This window comes from Pholcus phalangioides, unplaced genomic scaffold, assembly GCF_987345545.1.
Source record: "Pholcus phalangioides strain wild (caught in Gottingen) unplaced genomic scaffold, Ppha-v1.0 ptg000042l_1, whole genome shotgun sequence".
Taxonomy (NCBI): domain Eukaryota; kingdom Metazoa; phylum Arthropoda; class Arachnida; order Araneae; family Pholcidae; genus Pholcus; species Pholcus phalangioides.
In genome coordinates, this window is record NW_028301628.1 from 11,805,756 (window position 1) to 11,823,499 (window position 17,744).

At 37.3% G+C, this 17,744-nt stretch overlaps 1 protein-coding gene across 1 annotated transcript in view; it reads left to right on the forward strand.

Annotated features, from left to right (window-relative positions):
• Nucleotides 1-10,192: 10,192 nt before the first annotated feature.
• LOC149064477 (galectin-6-like) overlaps nt 10,193-17,744 on the forward strand; it is an 80,257-nt gene continuing 72,705 nt past the window's right edge. Inside the window, exon 1 of the mRNA XM_089255364.1 lies at nt 10,193-10,441. Within this exon, the coding sequence (XP_089111490.1) occupies nt 10,376-10,441 (66 nt within the window). The 5' untranslated portion in view covers nt 10,193-10,375. The remainder of the gene's footprint in view (nt 10,442-17,744) is intronic.

Below are 17,744 nucleotides of genomic sequence, written 5' to 3' on the forward strand. Positions count from 1 at the left end.
CATTTCGGGTCTAGTGTTTTCATCCATCAAGGTGGGGCACCTGCACACTGAGGCAGCGACATTCGATCACTTTTGGACCCAACTTCCCCCAATCGGAAGCAATGCACCAATGACCTTTCCACCCAGATCACCAGATAGTCACTTTACTAGATTTCTGAAGATATGCTAAAGATTGCGTTTACAGTAAATAGATCCCTGATTTGTGCAAGATCTTGGCACCAGAATAGCAGATATTATTGTCGCTGTCAATCCGCAAACGATTCAGAGTTTATGTGTAAAATGGTTTGAATATCGTATATTCCTAGCGTCTTTCCCAAAGCGTATGTCAAGAAGCGTATGCACGTGTAGCTAACGCTCATGTGGTATCGGCTTTAGATGAACAAGCACCACGTCAGCAATCCGATACGCTTTCCAAATTCGAGGCGCATATGCGGGCTGATCCCCCCGTTAAAAAGTCTCGCCACAGCCAGCACAACAGGCCTGCAACGAAACAAGTATTCAATTACACTTCACTCACACTTAGAAAAACTGATGGCAGATGGCGGCTCTACACATAACAAGCATTACAGAGAAACATCACGTCAGATTCACAACACGTACATGCACATTCCAGCATGTTTTGATTCGTTAGAAGTTCCGCAAAGGCATTTGGACGAGTTGCATGTGTGGTATACTAGTAGCAGTCCAATATGCTATTGGCGACTTTTGTAGTAAGTTAATCTTCGCAGTTGATCCCGTTCATAACATTCACGCCGATCGTTTACCCGCTTGGTACGATTTATTTTCATGGTCTCTCAACTTTTACTAATATTCATCGAGATTTTCCGTTTGAAGCATTTTCCCGCTTGTAACGTTTTATGGCGGTTTTTTAAAAACATTATGTTAAATAGTAAGCGGAGTATACACAGTATTTCACCAAAACTAAGGCACCTACAAAGGCAGGTCAGAATCGTCGTCCTCTATCTTTGGAATGGCAAAACCAGTTACCCGTTCCAAGTGACGTCTAATCTTTAAAAATATCAGGATAGGGAACAGCGATTGGCTATAGTCATAACACTGACATCACACTTCGCTCAAAGATTGAAGACCAATCGTTCTGAGGTTTGAATGAGCTCTAATCAAAACGATACCGCTCGGGTATAAAAGGCAAAAAATATCAAGAATTTTCCAACTCTATCTTATGAATGTATTTCACAGAAACTAACAAAACCCTCGATACAAAAAAGCAAAAAAAATTACTGTTATGATATTTAAACGGACTCAAATACATGTATTCTTTCGTAAGTGCAAGAAAAAATGAGACAAGATCATGTAGTTTGAGTAACAAGAAAATTATTAGCATAATGAGGTTTTTTTCATTGCTGCTCATTATTTTTTTACCAGTAAAATCTCTTGCTTTCATTTTTTTGTTCTTGTAACGGATGATAACGTAACACAAGCAACAATCATTAATCTTATGTAATTTTTTCTATGTTTTCTCTGTGCCCATCGATTAAGCCGTTTAGTGAAGCGTTTTGAAAATTTACTTGCTGGTTAGTCATTTCAGCAAATATATTTTTTTCCCCTTATGCAAACAATTTGACAAAAACTTCTAAAAAAACTTCTAGTTTTTTTTTCCTTCACATATTTATTTAAGAGTAATTACAGAAAAAAAAACGCGTTTTTTATTGCCAGAATTTTTTTTCTCTACGATGTTTCAAGTAAAAACAGACATTATTCTTGGCTGCTTATAAATACTGCGGAAGAAATATGAGGTATCATACTTTGAATGTGACATAAATTATATTATGTTATATTAGTGGTTAGCAACTTGTACTATGTGGCCCTTCTTGCTGGCCTGGGATATTCTACGGTGGATGGTGCTGAAAATTAATTGGATAGGAAGCTACAACAAGTGGTAGAGGAGGTCCTACAGAGAGCTGTGAAGAAATAAAGCTTTCAAGTGAAATACGATAGGAATAAAATCCAAAAATATTACTTTAAGAATCCAATGGCAGTCCATAGAACCGAAGCCCATCTTAAAAAAAATGTGGCTATAGATCTTTCTTTCTTTTTTTTACTTTCAAACCGAGCACAACTCTGCGTATGAACAAACCTTACATTCCTAGATACATTATAAGGAATTTACCGCATCGTGATTGGTTGCAATGAGTAATGAACCATTGTGTCACTCATAGTGAAATAAATAAACATTTAGCGAAGTTGAGCGGTGTTTTGTTTTTTTTTTTCTCTTTCGATTAACTTTCTCACGTGGTTGCAGGTAATTTTTTCGAGTCTCGTTTTAAATTTCATTGTTTTATTTCGTTAATTTCAAATAAAACAATGAAACTGAAGGAAGTGAAACCCGGCTCACAGTGTCACGTTTAACGCATTTTAAACAGACTGTTGTACACGTGCCAGAGGTTTTTTTTCAGTATCTCTAAAAAAAAGGTTCTAGTACCCTATAAAAAAGCACAGTAGATAAAAATTTACGTACGATATTTTTTATTAGATTTTGTTCTGTTAGTTTTTATATTTGTAAGGGGAGTGGCCTTTGTAACATACTGAATTCGTAATAAATTTTTTGTAATTACCACCGCGCATTTAACACTAATTTACTTTTCAACTGCTCATTTGATCATTTTTGTCGCACCACGGTCATTTTCTGCACACGAGGGCTAATTAGACCGGGACCTACAATTTATTGCCGATTCCGAACGGCAGGCTTGTTTTTCATACTCATCGAGAGGTTGGTGCGCTAATCCCTCGATGGGGGACTCCCTGCGGTAGCAATTTTTGCTGCGGTCAAATCGCCGTTTTTTGTTGTACCCCTGTGTCAGGAAAGCTTTCGGACAAGGACGAACTGGGTATCGAACTCGCGACACCTCTAAACATCCTTTGGTACTTTAGGCGAGCATCTTATCGACCGGGCTACCGCGCCCCTTCAACTGCAGCGTTATCATTTTCTTAAATAACTGAAATTCGAAACGAAAATATATTTCAATTATTTTTCCCTATCATTTTTCCCAATAAAATTTTCGTTTGTGTGTGTGCGTATCCTCTGCGAAAATTTTAGAAAAGAACGAGTATATATATAAATAAATAAGTACATTAGAAAAGCATTGGATTCGGATATAACGAACTTTTAGCGACATCTATTGGATTTTATCAAAAGTACAATCTGTGACTAAATGTCTATTTTTATTATTCGTATTTCTGTTCACACATGATTTTGTCATATTTTTTCATCTCATTATGTATAATAAAAATTCAACTTTTTTTTCACTATTGCAAAGAAAAAGCATATTTTTTAAGTCGTTTATTAGTTTCATTACTTTTGTTACATTTTGTGGTTGCGTATGAAATGCGTTCTTGAATTTTCATACTTCACCTCCTTCAGACATAGGTTTACAAATTCCAAATTTCTGTGATAAGTATGCCACAACTTACCGAATTCATATTTTCTGAAACGATCTCAATTAATTTGACATATACTAACTCTAAGTACAGCATAGGCTGTAAATTTTATTATATTTTATTTACACGCCTCTTATACACGTTTACACTCTCAACTATCACATACAACAGTTTCCTAACTTCTTCATCCAGCTCGTATGGAGCAGCATCGAACAGGGAAGCTTATGGGAGTCGTAAAGACTCGGTACGCCCTGAGAAAATGTATCTATCTACCCCAGTCAGTCAGTTTATAATATTTATAAATCAAGTGTAACCGTTATCAAATCGATTGCATCATCTTACAGTCAGCGATTAAGCTGTATATTCTAATTCCGGTGAATTGTTTCGAGAACGAGTGCTACAATTTATAACGCTACAAACACATACACAGGCTGTCCAAATTGTGTGCACAGTATGTACTCTCTACGGCTGTTGACTTCAGAAACGGTACACTTTCGATTAAAAAAAGTTTCCAAATGGCATTTAGTTACTTAAAAATCTCAATTTTTGTTGGGGGGGGGGGGGTCGTATACATAAAAAAAATATTTCATTCACTACCTGTGTGTGCTAAAATTTCCACTTACTAAATGTAGATCTCACTCTGAAAAGTCATTTGCCAAAAATTTCCTATTTTTAAATGCAATATTTAAATATACAGTATAAAATGTTATATATTATAGAGAGAGATATATAGATGGCTTTTTCTCAGCCCAAGATATCAAGGAAACAGTTATATTCCGGATATTATGCTGAGGTGAACTCGGAAAGAAAAGTCATCATGTTTCCGCCGGGACTCGCACCCATGCCCTCTTGCATACCGGGCAAGCATGCTACCATCTACACCACTGGAGACATGACCCTGCCTTCCTTATTTCACGCACTGTAGCGTGAGGAGGTGAAGCACAGACTACTAGCCTCTCTTAACTTCAGGAAATGGGCTACCCCATAAGGGCGGGTATCGTGTTGGAGGTTTTCCTACTCTCTGCGGAGATACTTTTTCAAATGGTAGAAAACCACAGATAGCCAACTTCTGCCACCCACCAGTCAGGGCCGTCTTAAGAGCATCATGGACCCCCGGGCCATGTGGTTTTTCTGAGGCCCTACCTTGGATATTATAGAAAATTTCAACCGTATCTCATTTTTTGTGAGGCCCCTCTTCTCCTGAGGCCCCCGGGCCGTGCCCGGGTGGGCCCATGCGTTAAGACGGCACTGCCACCAGTGTGCCGCCAATGGGATTCGAGCCTGGATCCACACACGCCATGAGATTCAGGTAAAATGCCCACAAGATCGCAACGGGCAGCTCAGTCGCTATGATACAGAGCAGGGCCATAACAAGGAAGTTTGGGGGAGGGAGTAAAATAATTTTGCTGTGCTCACTCCTAAAATTTCATGGTATGATTTTATAACAGCATTTTGTACCCTCCTAAAATTTTCCGCCTCCAAAGTTTACCACCAGAGGCAGTTCTCCGCCCCCCCCCCCATTCCGGCTCTGATTCGTAGGCATTTCTGAGTAAAAAAACGTAAAAAATAAAAACACAGTTATTAATCATTTATTTCTCGGGGCATCTGGCCCGACGTCGTCGATGATCCATCGTTAAAGGGAAGGGGAGTAATCGATATAACTGAAAGAGAGAGAATCAATCGATGTATTTATCCGTCTGTGAACCAGAACGTTATGAAGTTTAATTGCTTACAACCCACCGCAGGTTTTAATAATTGTCCCTAAACTAGATAATAGATCGTTTCCATTGATTTATCTTTACCGAGGAGCAAATGAGATTTCATGTGCAAACCCTTTTTTTTTCTTATTCCATTCCAGTCCCTTTCCTTCAGTAAATCGCAAATAGTTCGAAAAATGCTTCGAATAGTTTGCACTTTAACTGATTGCCCGGCTAAAATCCTTGCTTCTCTAGCCTCATCCGCCCGCTCGATGATGAATCGCTCATCGATATACCGGAGGAAAACCGATTTCTATATCTTTTTAACTGCAAGAAATGAATCGATTATTCCCCCGCATTTAATTATTCAAAGGCTCGTTTTATTTCTGTAGTTCGCGTGACGCATTAGCGGTATTAAAGAACGTTTTACATAATGTTTAAATTGTAGTATCAAGATGTAAATTACTTTATTTCAAACTGTGAATAGGTGTCTTTATTCCAGTTACTCCGAATCAGCCGGGTTTTCTTTTTCCAGATTTCTTTCGTTCGGCCTCTGGCACAACATGATTTTCTTCTTTTTTTTTCAAATAAAGGCATCGTATATTTTGAAGCTCGTTCCTTCATTGCTGCTTCTAAGCGACTCTTATACATTCGATTTTTACTTGTGAGCTGTTCATGAAGTTTCTATGCTTACCAGCCAAACGGCTCAAACGTATACGTGCCTTCAATTTCTTGAAAAGCGAAGCAAGAACGATTTCTGACCTTTGCATTTTGGAGTAAAATACCATATGTGGAGAAGTCATATTGCTGTGAATTCTCCAACAATGATAAGAGAACAAGTTCGCAAACAATGAATGACGTGTAATCGATAGGATTTCTGGATATTATTCCGAGGTGAGCAGGACAAAAAAGTGCCGTTTCTCTTCACTGGGGAGGAGAAAAACTACACTTTTTTTTCTTTTCACCTCGGCATAATATCCAGAAAGCATGTATCTTATCCGAGAGAAAAATCATGATCCATCTCTAGTAAATGGCATCTTTAAACTATTCAAATATATATAAATCATATAAATACAGTGTGTTCCCTGAAGTGCAGCATCCCACATATTATTTTAAATATTGAATTTTTTTAAATATTCATGTAATAGCATTCAGGATACCCCTCATTTGCTCAATAAGACCTCTCAAAATTTTTGTGGAAATCTTAATGCATGCCAATCAAATGGTTAAAAACAATTACGGCAAAGCCAATAAAAAATTAACATTGATATTCATTATATTGTAAATTTCTCACTTATTATTTCAAGAGTTCGTCATTGTCCGCCGGATCGACTAGTCGCAACGGTTTTCGCTCCGTGAATAGCATTATTTCAAATCATCATTACAATGACGTGTGTTTTCACCTAATAGTTACGAGATTTTGCGTATCGTCACGGATCAACGTTCTTGCTACTTGAACAAACAGTCGTTGTCTTCAAGTTTCTGAAAGCTTTTCCCGGGGTTTGTTTTGGCTGTATGGTCTTGCCCAGATTAAAGACCTGGCCCTGACCATAGATGTGGCTCGTCAAGGGTAAGTTCTAGACTTTTCCAACTGCGTCATGCCACTCTGCTGTATCTGTTCCAATCCCATTGACAGAGCCCAAATTTTGGGGGTTCGCAGGCTTGCGGAAAGGGCTCACGATGACAAAGGGAGGGATCTCGAAACCTTGGCAGAAAATGTCTTTCCCTGGATTCGAGCTCAATATGATGCAGGCAATGATGGTTTTGTTGAGGGCTGTGAAGTTATTAGAGAGTTATTGGATGTAATTTCAGTGTATGTCAAGTATCTGGTAGAGCCATCGAATGAAGAAATATGCCGTAAACTAGTAATTGAAGCTGTCAGATTTTTTTTAATAATTTGAATGATTTGGATTGTATACATAAACTGGCTAGTGATTTCAAAAAAATCTTTCGCTTTGAAACAGATGGTAAATTGCCAGTAATTAGTAAAAATAGTACACATAAAGCAAAATGTGTTAAGAAAGATCAAAATGTTTTAGATGAAAATAGTGTTTTTTTTGTTCCAAATTCAAATAGTGAAACTAATGGTTGAAATTTGGTGTGTCATGCTCAAACCTCAGTAATTACTAACGGTTGTGCCTCTCTGACATGGTGGGCACTCCTTAAAATTCTGATGCTAATGTCAGTAATATCATAAGTAATGTTGAGTGCAAATCTGGCTCCTTATCTGAGATGCAAAATAGTGTGTAAAAAAATAAAACGAATAAAACTAGAAAAAATAAGAAAACAAAGAAAAATTCTAAAAATAATTTTTGTGATGAAAATCTAGCTAATGAATCTGTAATTGATTTTATGAACAGTCAAGATGTAAGCGCTGACTTGTTGGTCATAATGCGACATTTAAAGCAAATAAAAAGAAAAAAGGGAAGAAGAAAAAGATCCTACTTATAATTCCGCTGTCCCTGGTACTAGTGGACTTTCAACAGATGAGCTAAAAGCGACAGAGAGGAAAGGACAGATGGAGCTTATAAATTCTAAAAAAATATGACAATAAGAACAAACTGACAAACTCAACCCAGCTCTCTCAGGTGAAGTCTTCCAATAAACAGGATGTATCTACGACCCATCAGCTTGACAAACATAGGATACAGCTTGCTACCAAGGCTGCACTCATTTAAATGAATTTTCTGAAAAATATCATAGCACGGTTACTAAGTACCTAAATAAAAAGAATCTGGAATACCACATCTACCGACTAGACAGTGAGAGATCTCTAAAATTCGTCATCAGCGGCCTTCCGGCCAACACGAGCTTTGAATACATTAAATAAGACTTGATCAGCAAGGGTTTTGAGATCAAAAAAATCTCCAATATGAGAAATTATTCCACTGGACGTATTCTACCACTGTTCTTGATAGAAGCGCCTATCAGCAGCAAAGACATTGCTAACTTACTTGATATTCAAGACGTACGAATTGAAATAGACCGTTACATAGGTAATGAATTCCCTGTACAGTGTAGAAATTTTTATTGTTTGGACATTCATCACACTACTGTTTTAATTCACCAAACTGTGCCTTTTGTGCTCTTGGACGACAGCACCAGAGATTGCCCCTCAAAAGGGAATCAATCTAAAATGAAATGTATTATGTGTGGTGGTCCACACACTGGAACTTTCCCAGGCTATCCACAGAGACCTTCGAGTAGAGGTGACGGGGCAAGAACTTTCCTTCCCAAGCTACCTCGCAGCTTAAGGGGCTTTCCTTCCTTGAGGAAGAGTTCTAACAAGTCTGAAACAAGTCAACTACTTCACATCTTTCGTCCACCAACCCTCTGTGGGAATAACAAGGAAAGAACTACACATTTTGGGGAAAGGCAAGCCACAGCTCTCCATGGAAGAATTATCAGCGTAACTGCAGAATAAATTCTCAGAGACAGAGCGTGAAAAACTAGTTAAAGTCAAAGCCAGCAAAACAGGAATTGAGATATAAAGAAGTCTTAGATCTCATAACCCATCATGCTGTACAGGGCAAACTCGAACTGGAGTTAGACATGATGAATCAGGATAAAAATGTGCCTTCAACAAACTTCTCCCTTCTACGGCCATCACTTTTCCGGAAATATGACCACAACAAATGTTATCAAACTTACACCATAGTCGAAAGTGCAGAAGAGTATATAGACAGAGACTTACCAAATAATGACAACACACAAAATAATGTTTTTGTCCAGATGTTGTTTGGCAGATGGCAGCACTACACATAACAAGCAGTACAGAAAAACAACAAAAACTTCACGTCAGGTTTCACTACACGTACACGCACATTCCCGCATGTACCGATTCGGCGGGGTGCATGTGTGGTGTAGCAGTAGTAGGTAGGGCCTCCAAAACATAGCTCGGGGATCCATGATGTTCTTAAGTCAGCCACCTCGTTGGGCAATTTGCCTGTTGTGGCGTTGTATTTGTATTTGTATTATTTGTATCCATTGTGGATCAACTCTATTGCATTGAGTAACATTTTGATGAAGTACAGTATACATGGCTGACCTTTGATTATTGTAGCATTCTGATGGTAGCATTTACCGGACCGTATGTTTGTGTGTTTCGTTTTGTTTTTTTTTTCTTTCTATTAACTTACAAGCACGTCACGTCTACACAAATTTGTCTATAACCCCCTTCATTCATAGCCAGCAAGGGCAGTCTGTAAGTCGCGAGGCAGTCCCCTCTGGCGAAAAAATTAAATTCTGTCTGTCTGTCTGTAACCACTGGTTCAGAAGCACACAATCCAAACTGGGGGTTACAGAAAGTAACCTCCTAACAACTGCCACTAACGGAACCGTGCAATTGTGGTAGTTTTTGGGAGGTTACCACTAATATAGGAAATTCTCCTCTTACTATTATCACTTTTTTTTTGCCGGGTTGGCAAATTATTTCTCCCATTTATGCTGGGCCACGACATTGCTCATTTAATATCACCGGCCCGCTAGTAAAATAATGTTGAATAGGACAGCAATATACGACATCCACTCAAGGTTTAACGAACCTGGACAACATAAATTCCAGATCAAACTAGAAAACAAACAAATCCCAAAGAGTTGTCTCGACGAACGAACAACTTCCAGAAAGTCAACATCTTCCTTAATCTAAACGCATATAAACATGCCTTCATCTTTTTTTTTGCTTTAATTACTACCTCAACGAGAAAACAAACGCTTCGGATGCCTGGGATTGTTTCAGAGACTCGGGCTAACGTCCTGTTAGGAGCGGGTCATGACAGGAATTGAACAGCTAGAAGATATATATACGCACTCACGTATACATACATCAAGGGAGCTCCAACAAATAATGGGCCCAGCGTTAATACCATCTTTCTTGCCGAGTCCGCCACCACCACCGTCAGACACCACATAAGAGAAATAAAAAGGGCTCTTGGCAAACATTCGGTAGCGCTCTCTTTTCGGCAATGCGTAGGCTTTTCACGCGTCTGTTTTCCTTTTCTCTTGTCTCAAGATTTTTCTTTTTTTTTCTACTGTTAAAACACATTTCTCCAAACTCCCTCATCCTCCGTGTTCCAATTCCTGGGCCATGCCAAAAAAGCACGATGATTCCTCACTCGCTACACCGAGCACGTGGCACAGCCGGGTTTCGGCCTGCTTCTTTTAAAATTCCCATTTTTTTTCTCATATCACGGGTGTGAATCCGTAACTATTAGTAAGAAGTCGTTTTGCATGTAACTATAATTTGATATTTGTTTGCATAATTAGTGTTATTTATTGCGATCATGGCTCTTCTAAACAAGCTTGTGGCTCAAGCTGAAGGTACGCCGGGTTTGCATTACCGTAATCCAGTAAGTAATGGATGTTTTCCTTATTATTTGGCATGGACTGTGCATCATCCAATATATCCTCCGGTTTTGACTAATATTACGACTAATTTCAGCCTATGAGGATTTTCGTATAAACGTCGTTATCATCATTACTCTGAGGAACAAACACAGAATGATCACTATGAAAATCAATGTTAAAAATCTGAATTTACTGCGTAAATGCGGTAATTCAAAAATTTGCATATATTTTGCGAAAGTGGTTTTCCGCAATAATAATAATTTTATAAATCTAATCTAATTCTTCATTTTCGAAATACTGATTTCATTCAGGTCTCAGGGGTTTTTTACGCATCTCTCGTGGGCCAATTGTGGAAGTAGAATTTTTTTTAGTGGGGCCCGCCGACGTTTTCGTTTATGGCTTACATAGCTACAGAGTTTATAGAAATGCTGAAAAATTACTTTCAGCGGTAAGATGTATTCCACAATTGGGGAAGAAGTAACTTCAAATTTGCTTTTGAAAACATTTCAGTACTAATGAGAGAAATAATTTTAAAATTAATGAAAAAATACTTTTTGAGGTTTTGAGAAATAATTTTATAATTAATAAAAAATATTTGCTAGAATAAATATTAAATATTTTTTTAGAATTTAAAAGAAGTAATTTTAGAATTAATGGGAGAATTTTATAAATGAGGAAAGAAATGATTTTTCATAATTATTGAAAGAATGTTTTTCATAATGATTGAAAGAAAGTATTTTTACTTATACTTATTTATTTTTACTTATTTTCTTTCAATAATGAAAGAAATGGTTCCATAACTGTTGAAAGAAAGTTAGATAAATTGATAAGGGAAATGATCTTATTATCTTTATTGAAAGAAATAATTTCAGAATTCGTAGAAAAATATGTATTTAACAATTCTGGGGAATTCATAAAAAATATCTCCAGAATCATTGATAGAAATATTTTTTTCAGAATTAGTGAAGATTCATATTTAATGGAAGTTTCGGAATTGGTGGAAATTCATATTCAATAATAAAGGAATATTACAGGATGAATGAATATTCATATTTCATAAAAAATTATTTCAGAGTTGATGAAAATCCGCATTCAATGAAAAAGCAATTTAAAAAAACTGTCAAAAATATAGAAGCCCCTGTTTGACAGGCCATGGATGGGCCTCGTTGCACCCATCCGTTAAGACGCCACTGTGTCAATCTAGGTAATGAAGTATTGTGGGCCCTTGGGCTTCAAGGAAATTTTTTTTGGGCCGCAATGTCTGTCAGGGTTGAAAAACCCCGGGTTATAGAGATTAGAAGCTGAGAAAATACGATATGACATAATAAGCCGGATCTATATACGTTTGAGTTGGATATACATGCAATAAAATTTGTTTGGATTTTTTATTTATTTTTATCAAGTAGGAAACTTTATCTCTGTTTTATATTTCCATATTCAACGGTATCAATTCATATAGTTCATAACTTTATAAAACTCATGCAAATACAAATACAACGCCACAATAAGAAAAATGCCCAACGAGGTGACTGAGGAAAAGATTCCCATAACAAATATGGATGTCATATATTTCAAAAATACAGCAACCCAATTAAAAATGCAATTACAAACAATACATATACATGATAAAATATTATACAATGCCCATAAAAAATATTATGGTTGTCTTATTCTAAGTATAGATAAATTCTCGATTTACCCCAACATGTTTATCGTATTTTTTTTTTTAACGTGTCAATTGTGATAGAATGTACTATCTCCGGGAGTAAGCTATTCCATTTATTAACAACCCTATTAGAAAAAAATTCCCTGCGACACCATAACCTAGAATCAGTCGATTGACGGTGTATTAATAATTCTGGCTCATCCTATCTATCCCGTTGAAAATTTCGAACACTTCTATCATATCTCCCCGACACCTGTGTTCATCCAATATAAACATATTCAAAAAATGAAGTCTCTTCACTATGACGCAAAAAAACGGAAGAATGACTATGTGACCATGCACTTGTCAACGCTAAATGTCACGCTTTATTCATTTGCCCATGCTGCAATCCTGTTTAAGTTGGTCTAAAGCAACTCCGTATCACTTTGATTCCCGATTACCGCTATTAGATTCACGTCATCTGCGAATTTACTAGCAATTCCGTCTATACTCTGATCGAGTTTATCGATAAAAAATGAAAAGTATGGGGGCCAAGGACACTTCCTTCAGGAACTCCATTTGTGACGCCTGTCCAACCAGAGAATTCCCCGTTCACCATAACTCGTTGTGAACTATCTCTTAACCACGATTCTATCCAATTCAACAAGTTGCCCCCAATTCCAATCTCATGTAAACGCTTCAAGAGTTTACCATGTTGAACCCGATCGAATGCTTTCTGGAAATCTAAGTAAACAACATCTACATTTTTGCCCTTTATCAAAACCTTCATCACGTGATCATAAAAGCAAAGGAGGTTAGTCACACGACTTCCCCTTCCTGAACACATGCTGATTATTCGACAATATATTTATTATTCTCAGACATTTAATTATTCTCGTCTATCCACTGCACCAACTGCCTTTTGATAATAATTTCCAAAATTTTCGAGAGGGAACTCGTCAAACTCACTGGTCGATAATTGGGCACAGCTTCTCTACTATACTTCTTAAATATCGCAACAACATTGGCAAGTTTCCAATCCCTTGAGATAACACTACTCCTGTGTATCTGTGCAAAACTGGTCCCAACAATTCATTAGCGCATTCCCTGAGTACCCTGTGATGGATATCATCTGGGATGGATATCCTGGTGCTTTGCTTGCGCATATATTTTTTAGAATATTTAAGACTTTCACGTCTTCCACTTCAATATCGTTGGAATATATACTTACATAGGGGAAATTCTACTGTTAATTGAGTCATTTAAATTGAAGCAATTTTTCTTTTTTTCAATTTTCCATTTTTTTCATTTTTAACAAAAACTACTACTCTTTTATCCTTTACTAAAATTTTTTATTCTTCATTCAGTCGTTATTTATTTTCAATGAATTTTTATTTATTGCTGAAATCGGGATGAAGATTACTTCCCTAACTTATAAATTGTGTTATGATAATTTATATGATAAAATGACTATAATTGCAATCAATTATAGTAATAAAAATATTCTTTTCAATTCAAAATAAATGTTTATTTCGTGCATCGCAATTTAACCCACTTCAATTGGAATAGCACAGCATTTCCCATTATTAAGGATTTTTCAGTGATAAATGACAACTTAGCTTACTTTTTAACTTACAATTCTTAACCGTAGGGATAACCGTTAACTCATATTTTTCTCGATGAAATATGGTGAGTCAAAGTATACGCAGTCAAACTCAGTACGGCATCGAAGATTTCTTAAAATCTTGCGTTTACGGGGAAAATACGGTGATCATAAACACTAACCCATATACGGGGCATCAATAATTTTTGCCAAAAATCGGCAACATCTTAAGCAAAATTGTCAATTATTGCCTATAAATGTCTCTTAGCCGGAGATACAGTTACTACAACAAGTTAACAAAAAGTTTAATTATTATTTTTGAAATTATTTTACATCAAAAACAAAGTTGCACATGACAAATATCCGAGAACTCTTTTATTTATAGTCATATCCGAAATCCCAATTCTTTGACGGGCAATGGGGTAGCGCAACGTAGTGAGTTTTGTCTGAACTAGTGTGTATGAAAAACACTTCAGTAAGGGATGCCATCATCTTCCAAATAAGAAAGATTAAATGTTTAAATAGGCAATTTCGTTAAATATCGAGTACATTCGGTTAATCTTTCTCCCACTTGGTGACTTTTTTGAAAAATCTAACTCAAAGACCCTTCCACATGATGTGAGAGACTTTTTTTTTGTGACGACGACAACACCTACGAGTATTACTCGCATCAAAGTTGGATAACCTCAGAAAACCAATTTCAGTCGATTTTTGCATTTCAACCGCTGATATCAAAAACTCACGTAAAAGCGTCTCGGCTCCAATAACACTGCTATTCTGGCATAATATACACATAATTCTTGCAAATTTTAAAAAAAAACTACAATTTTCAATTAAATTCAAACGAAATATCTACGGTGATTAATACGGCCGAAAAAACAGAATCAATATACATTTCATCCAATAATTTTTAATTAAAATTCAATTTTTTTTTCAACTTCTCGCGAAACTTGGTATTTCGTGATTCCCTATTTAAAAAAAATAATAATAAATTAGAAGCGTGTATTTCGATTCGAATTTCGTTTCACTGAAATTAATACTGGCATGTAGAAATCTAATAAAACAAATATAATTCGAGTAGATGATTGTATAAGAGTATAGATTCGGACATTTTCCAAAATAAAATGCTTGAGGCTTAGAAAGAAAAGTCACAAAGAAATAAGTGAAATTTTTAACAGAGAGGAAAAGAAATGTATAAATGAAAAGTTCCTGTCAATAAAAGATTTCAGACAAACTTCAGCAGAAAAAAAATCACTGAAAACTACAAAAAAAGGGATTAAACTGAGGAACAAAAAAAAACCCTGAAATTACTGTCTAATGATTAACCGGCCCCGAAGCTCTTTAAAACATATGATGTTGAAAATGAGAGAAAAGAAGTGCTTTTTTTTTTAAAGAAAAAAATAGATATTCTTTTATTTTTCCGTATGATTTATTTTTTTAAGTAGTATATAATGTCTGTTCGGGCTTTTCCGAGACACAAAATAGCAGCAAAGGGTAGATGGATCTAAAGTCGAAACAACGTGGACATTGGGATATAAAAGGGAAAATGAAATGAAAGGAATTTTAGAAGGGAATTAGTGATGTGATAAAGAACGAATTCCCAAAGTAAATCGAAATAGACTTTTCTATAGAAATCATAAATCTACCAGGGTAGATCTAATGAAAAGATGATGAAATATACGAGTGAGTTAGAAAATATGTCCCATTGTTTCGACGGCAAGTATAAATCTTTCTGAAAAAGCCTATGGTCTGTGAGAGCAACTAATCCTTCCCAATGCCCTTCACTTAAGTATACGAGAATATCGCCATCATTCCGGATATTTTGAGGGGGGGGGGGGGCAGTGAGAGCAACAACTTCAAGTCATGTGGTGATATGTTCAGACTAGAGGATGAATGTTCCGGTACTTTCTGATGAAAATTTAGATTCTGTTATGTTTTTATGACACGTATGTGCAAGCATCATCCAGAGGCGTATTTATGGTCTTGCCTCGTGGGGACTATACAATTTTTGCCACCCTTCTCCCATTCTTGTCTAATTTTCTTGAGTTCATCCATTCCTCAAAATTGCCGCCCGGGGAAGGGGTATAGCCCGCTTCGTACCACACCTGTTTTAAAAGTCTCTGTAACAAGCCACTCTTTTGTGACTCTCACATGCGTGCACGCTGTTTTAGTCGTTCACCGATCAGTTCACCTTCAGTCTCCAGGTAACTCTTTTTTGGTTATTCACATGCTGGTGTACTGTTTTGGTCACTAACATGCTCATTTTTTGTCCCTCATCGACCTGGTTTCTCACTCTCCAAGTCACGCTTTTGATAACTCGCTGACCTAATCCTTCATTTTGTAGTTCGATTTTTTGTTCATTCACATGTTTCCACACGCTCTGTGTTACACTTTTGGTCACTCACTGACTTGGTCCATCATTCTCTAGATCACTCTTTTGGAAATCCACATGCTCGCACAAGCTCTAGATCACTCTTTTGATAACTCACTGGTCTGGTCCTTCATGCTCTAAATGGTTTAAGGAAAATTCACCACCGCAAAATTAACCGCCGGAAAATTCACAGCTAGGAAAATTCATTGAAAATTCCTGAAAATGATTCATCATCGCCGAGCCAAAACCGCTGAAGCTATAAATATCAAATTTTGTGATTAGTTTTGTTTCACGACGTGAAGACTCACTGAGAAATGTTTCTCCATATTCGACCCATAAGGTGGTCATAAGGGGGGGGGGGGTTCAATAATGGAGGGGGGTCATTCGTTGGAATCGCGCCGAGCCGAAACCGCTGAAGCTATGAATATGCCATTAGGTCGAATTGTAATATAGACAATATAATATCGAACAATCGCATTTTTTAATCATTTGTGACATTACCAGGTCAAAACTAACCAATTCACTCACTCACTCACTAGGTTACTCACTCACTCACATACTCACTAGGTTACTCACTCACTCACATACTCACTAGGTCACTCACTCACATACTCACTAGGTCACTCACTCACATACTCATTAGGTCACTCACTCACATACTCACTAGGTCACTCACTCACATACTCATTAGGTCACTCACTAACTGGATCACTCACTAATTGGATCACTCACTCACTGGGTCACTCACTCACTCACTGGGTCACTCACTCACTCACTGGGTCACTCACTCACTCACTAGGTCACTCACTCACTCCTCTCTCACTGACTCAATAACCCAATCGCTCACTCCCTCGCTAACTGACTCGCATCGAACTGTTGCCGGTGAATTTTCCTAGCGGTGAATTTTCCGGCGATGAATTTTCCGATGGTGAATTGTTGTGGGATATTGCTGGCGGTGAATTTTCCGGGCACGGCTCTAAATAACTCTTTTAGTCATTCACATACTCGCACGCTGTTTTGTCACTTACATGCTTGACCAAGCTCTAGGTCACTTTTTTAGTCACTCACTGATCTGGTTCCTCATTCTCTAGGTCACTCACTGACCTGTTTTCTGGCTGTCTAGGTGACTCATCTACTCATTCACTGACCTGGTGATCTCTCACTTTCTAGGTCATTCACTGACCTGCTGGTCCCTCACTTTCTAGGTAATTCACTGACCTGGTGGTCCCTCACTTTCTAGGTCATTCACTGACTTAGTCCCTCACTCTCTGGATGACTCTTTTGGTCATTCACTGGCCTGGTCCTTTGATCACTTGGTAACTCTTTTGGTTACTGACATGCTTGCAAACTCTTTATGTCACTCGTTTGGTCAGTTACTGATTTAGTCAATCGCCACTCCAGGCAAAGAGGGATTTATGGTTTTACCGTCTGTGGGAAAACTTTTCCGTCTTTCTCCCATTCTACTAATTTTCTAGATCACTAATTTGTCAAATTTGCCGTCCCACTGAACTTGCCACCCTGCGCTTTAGCCAACACCACCTATAGAAGAAGGCCTATAGAAGTTACCTACGGCACTAAGAAGTTCATATCACCTATATCCATTGGATATAGCAGGCCTACGCATGCGCCATCTTTAACCTTTTTGTAGTATATCCAATGGCTATAGGTGTGATGGCCTCCTTCAGT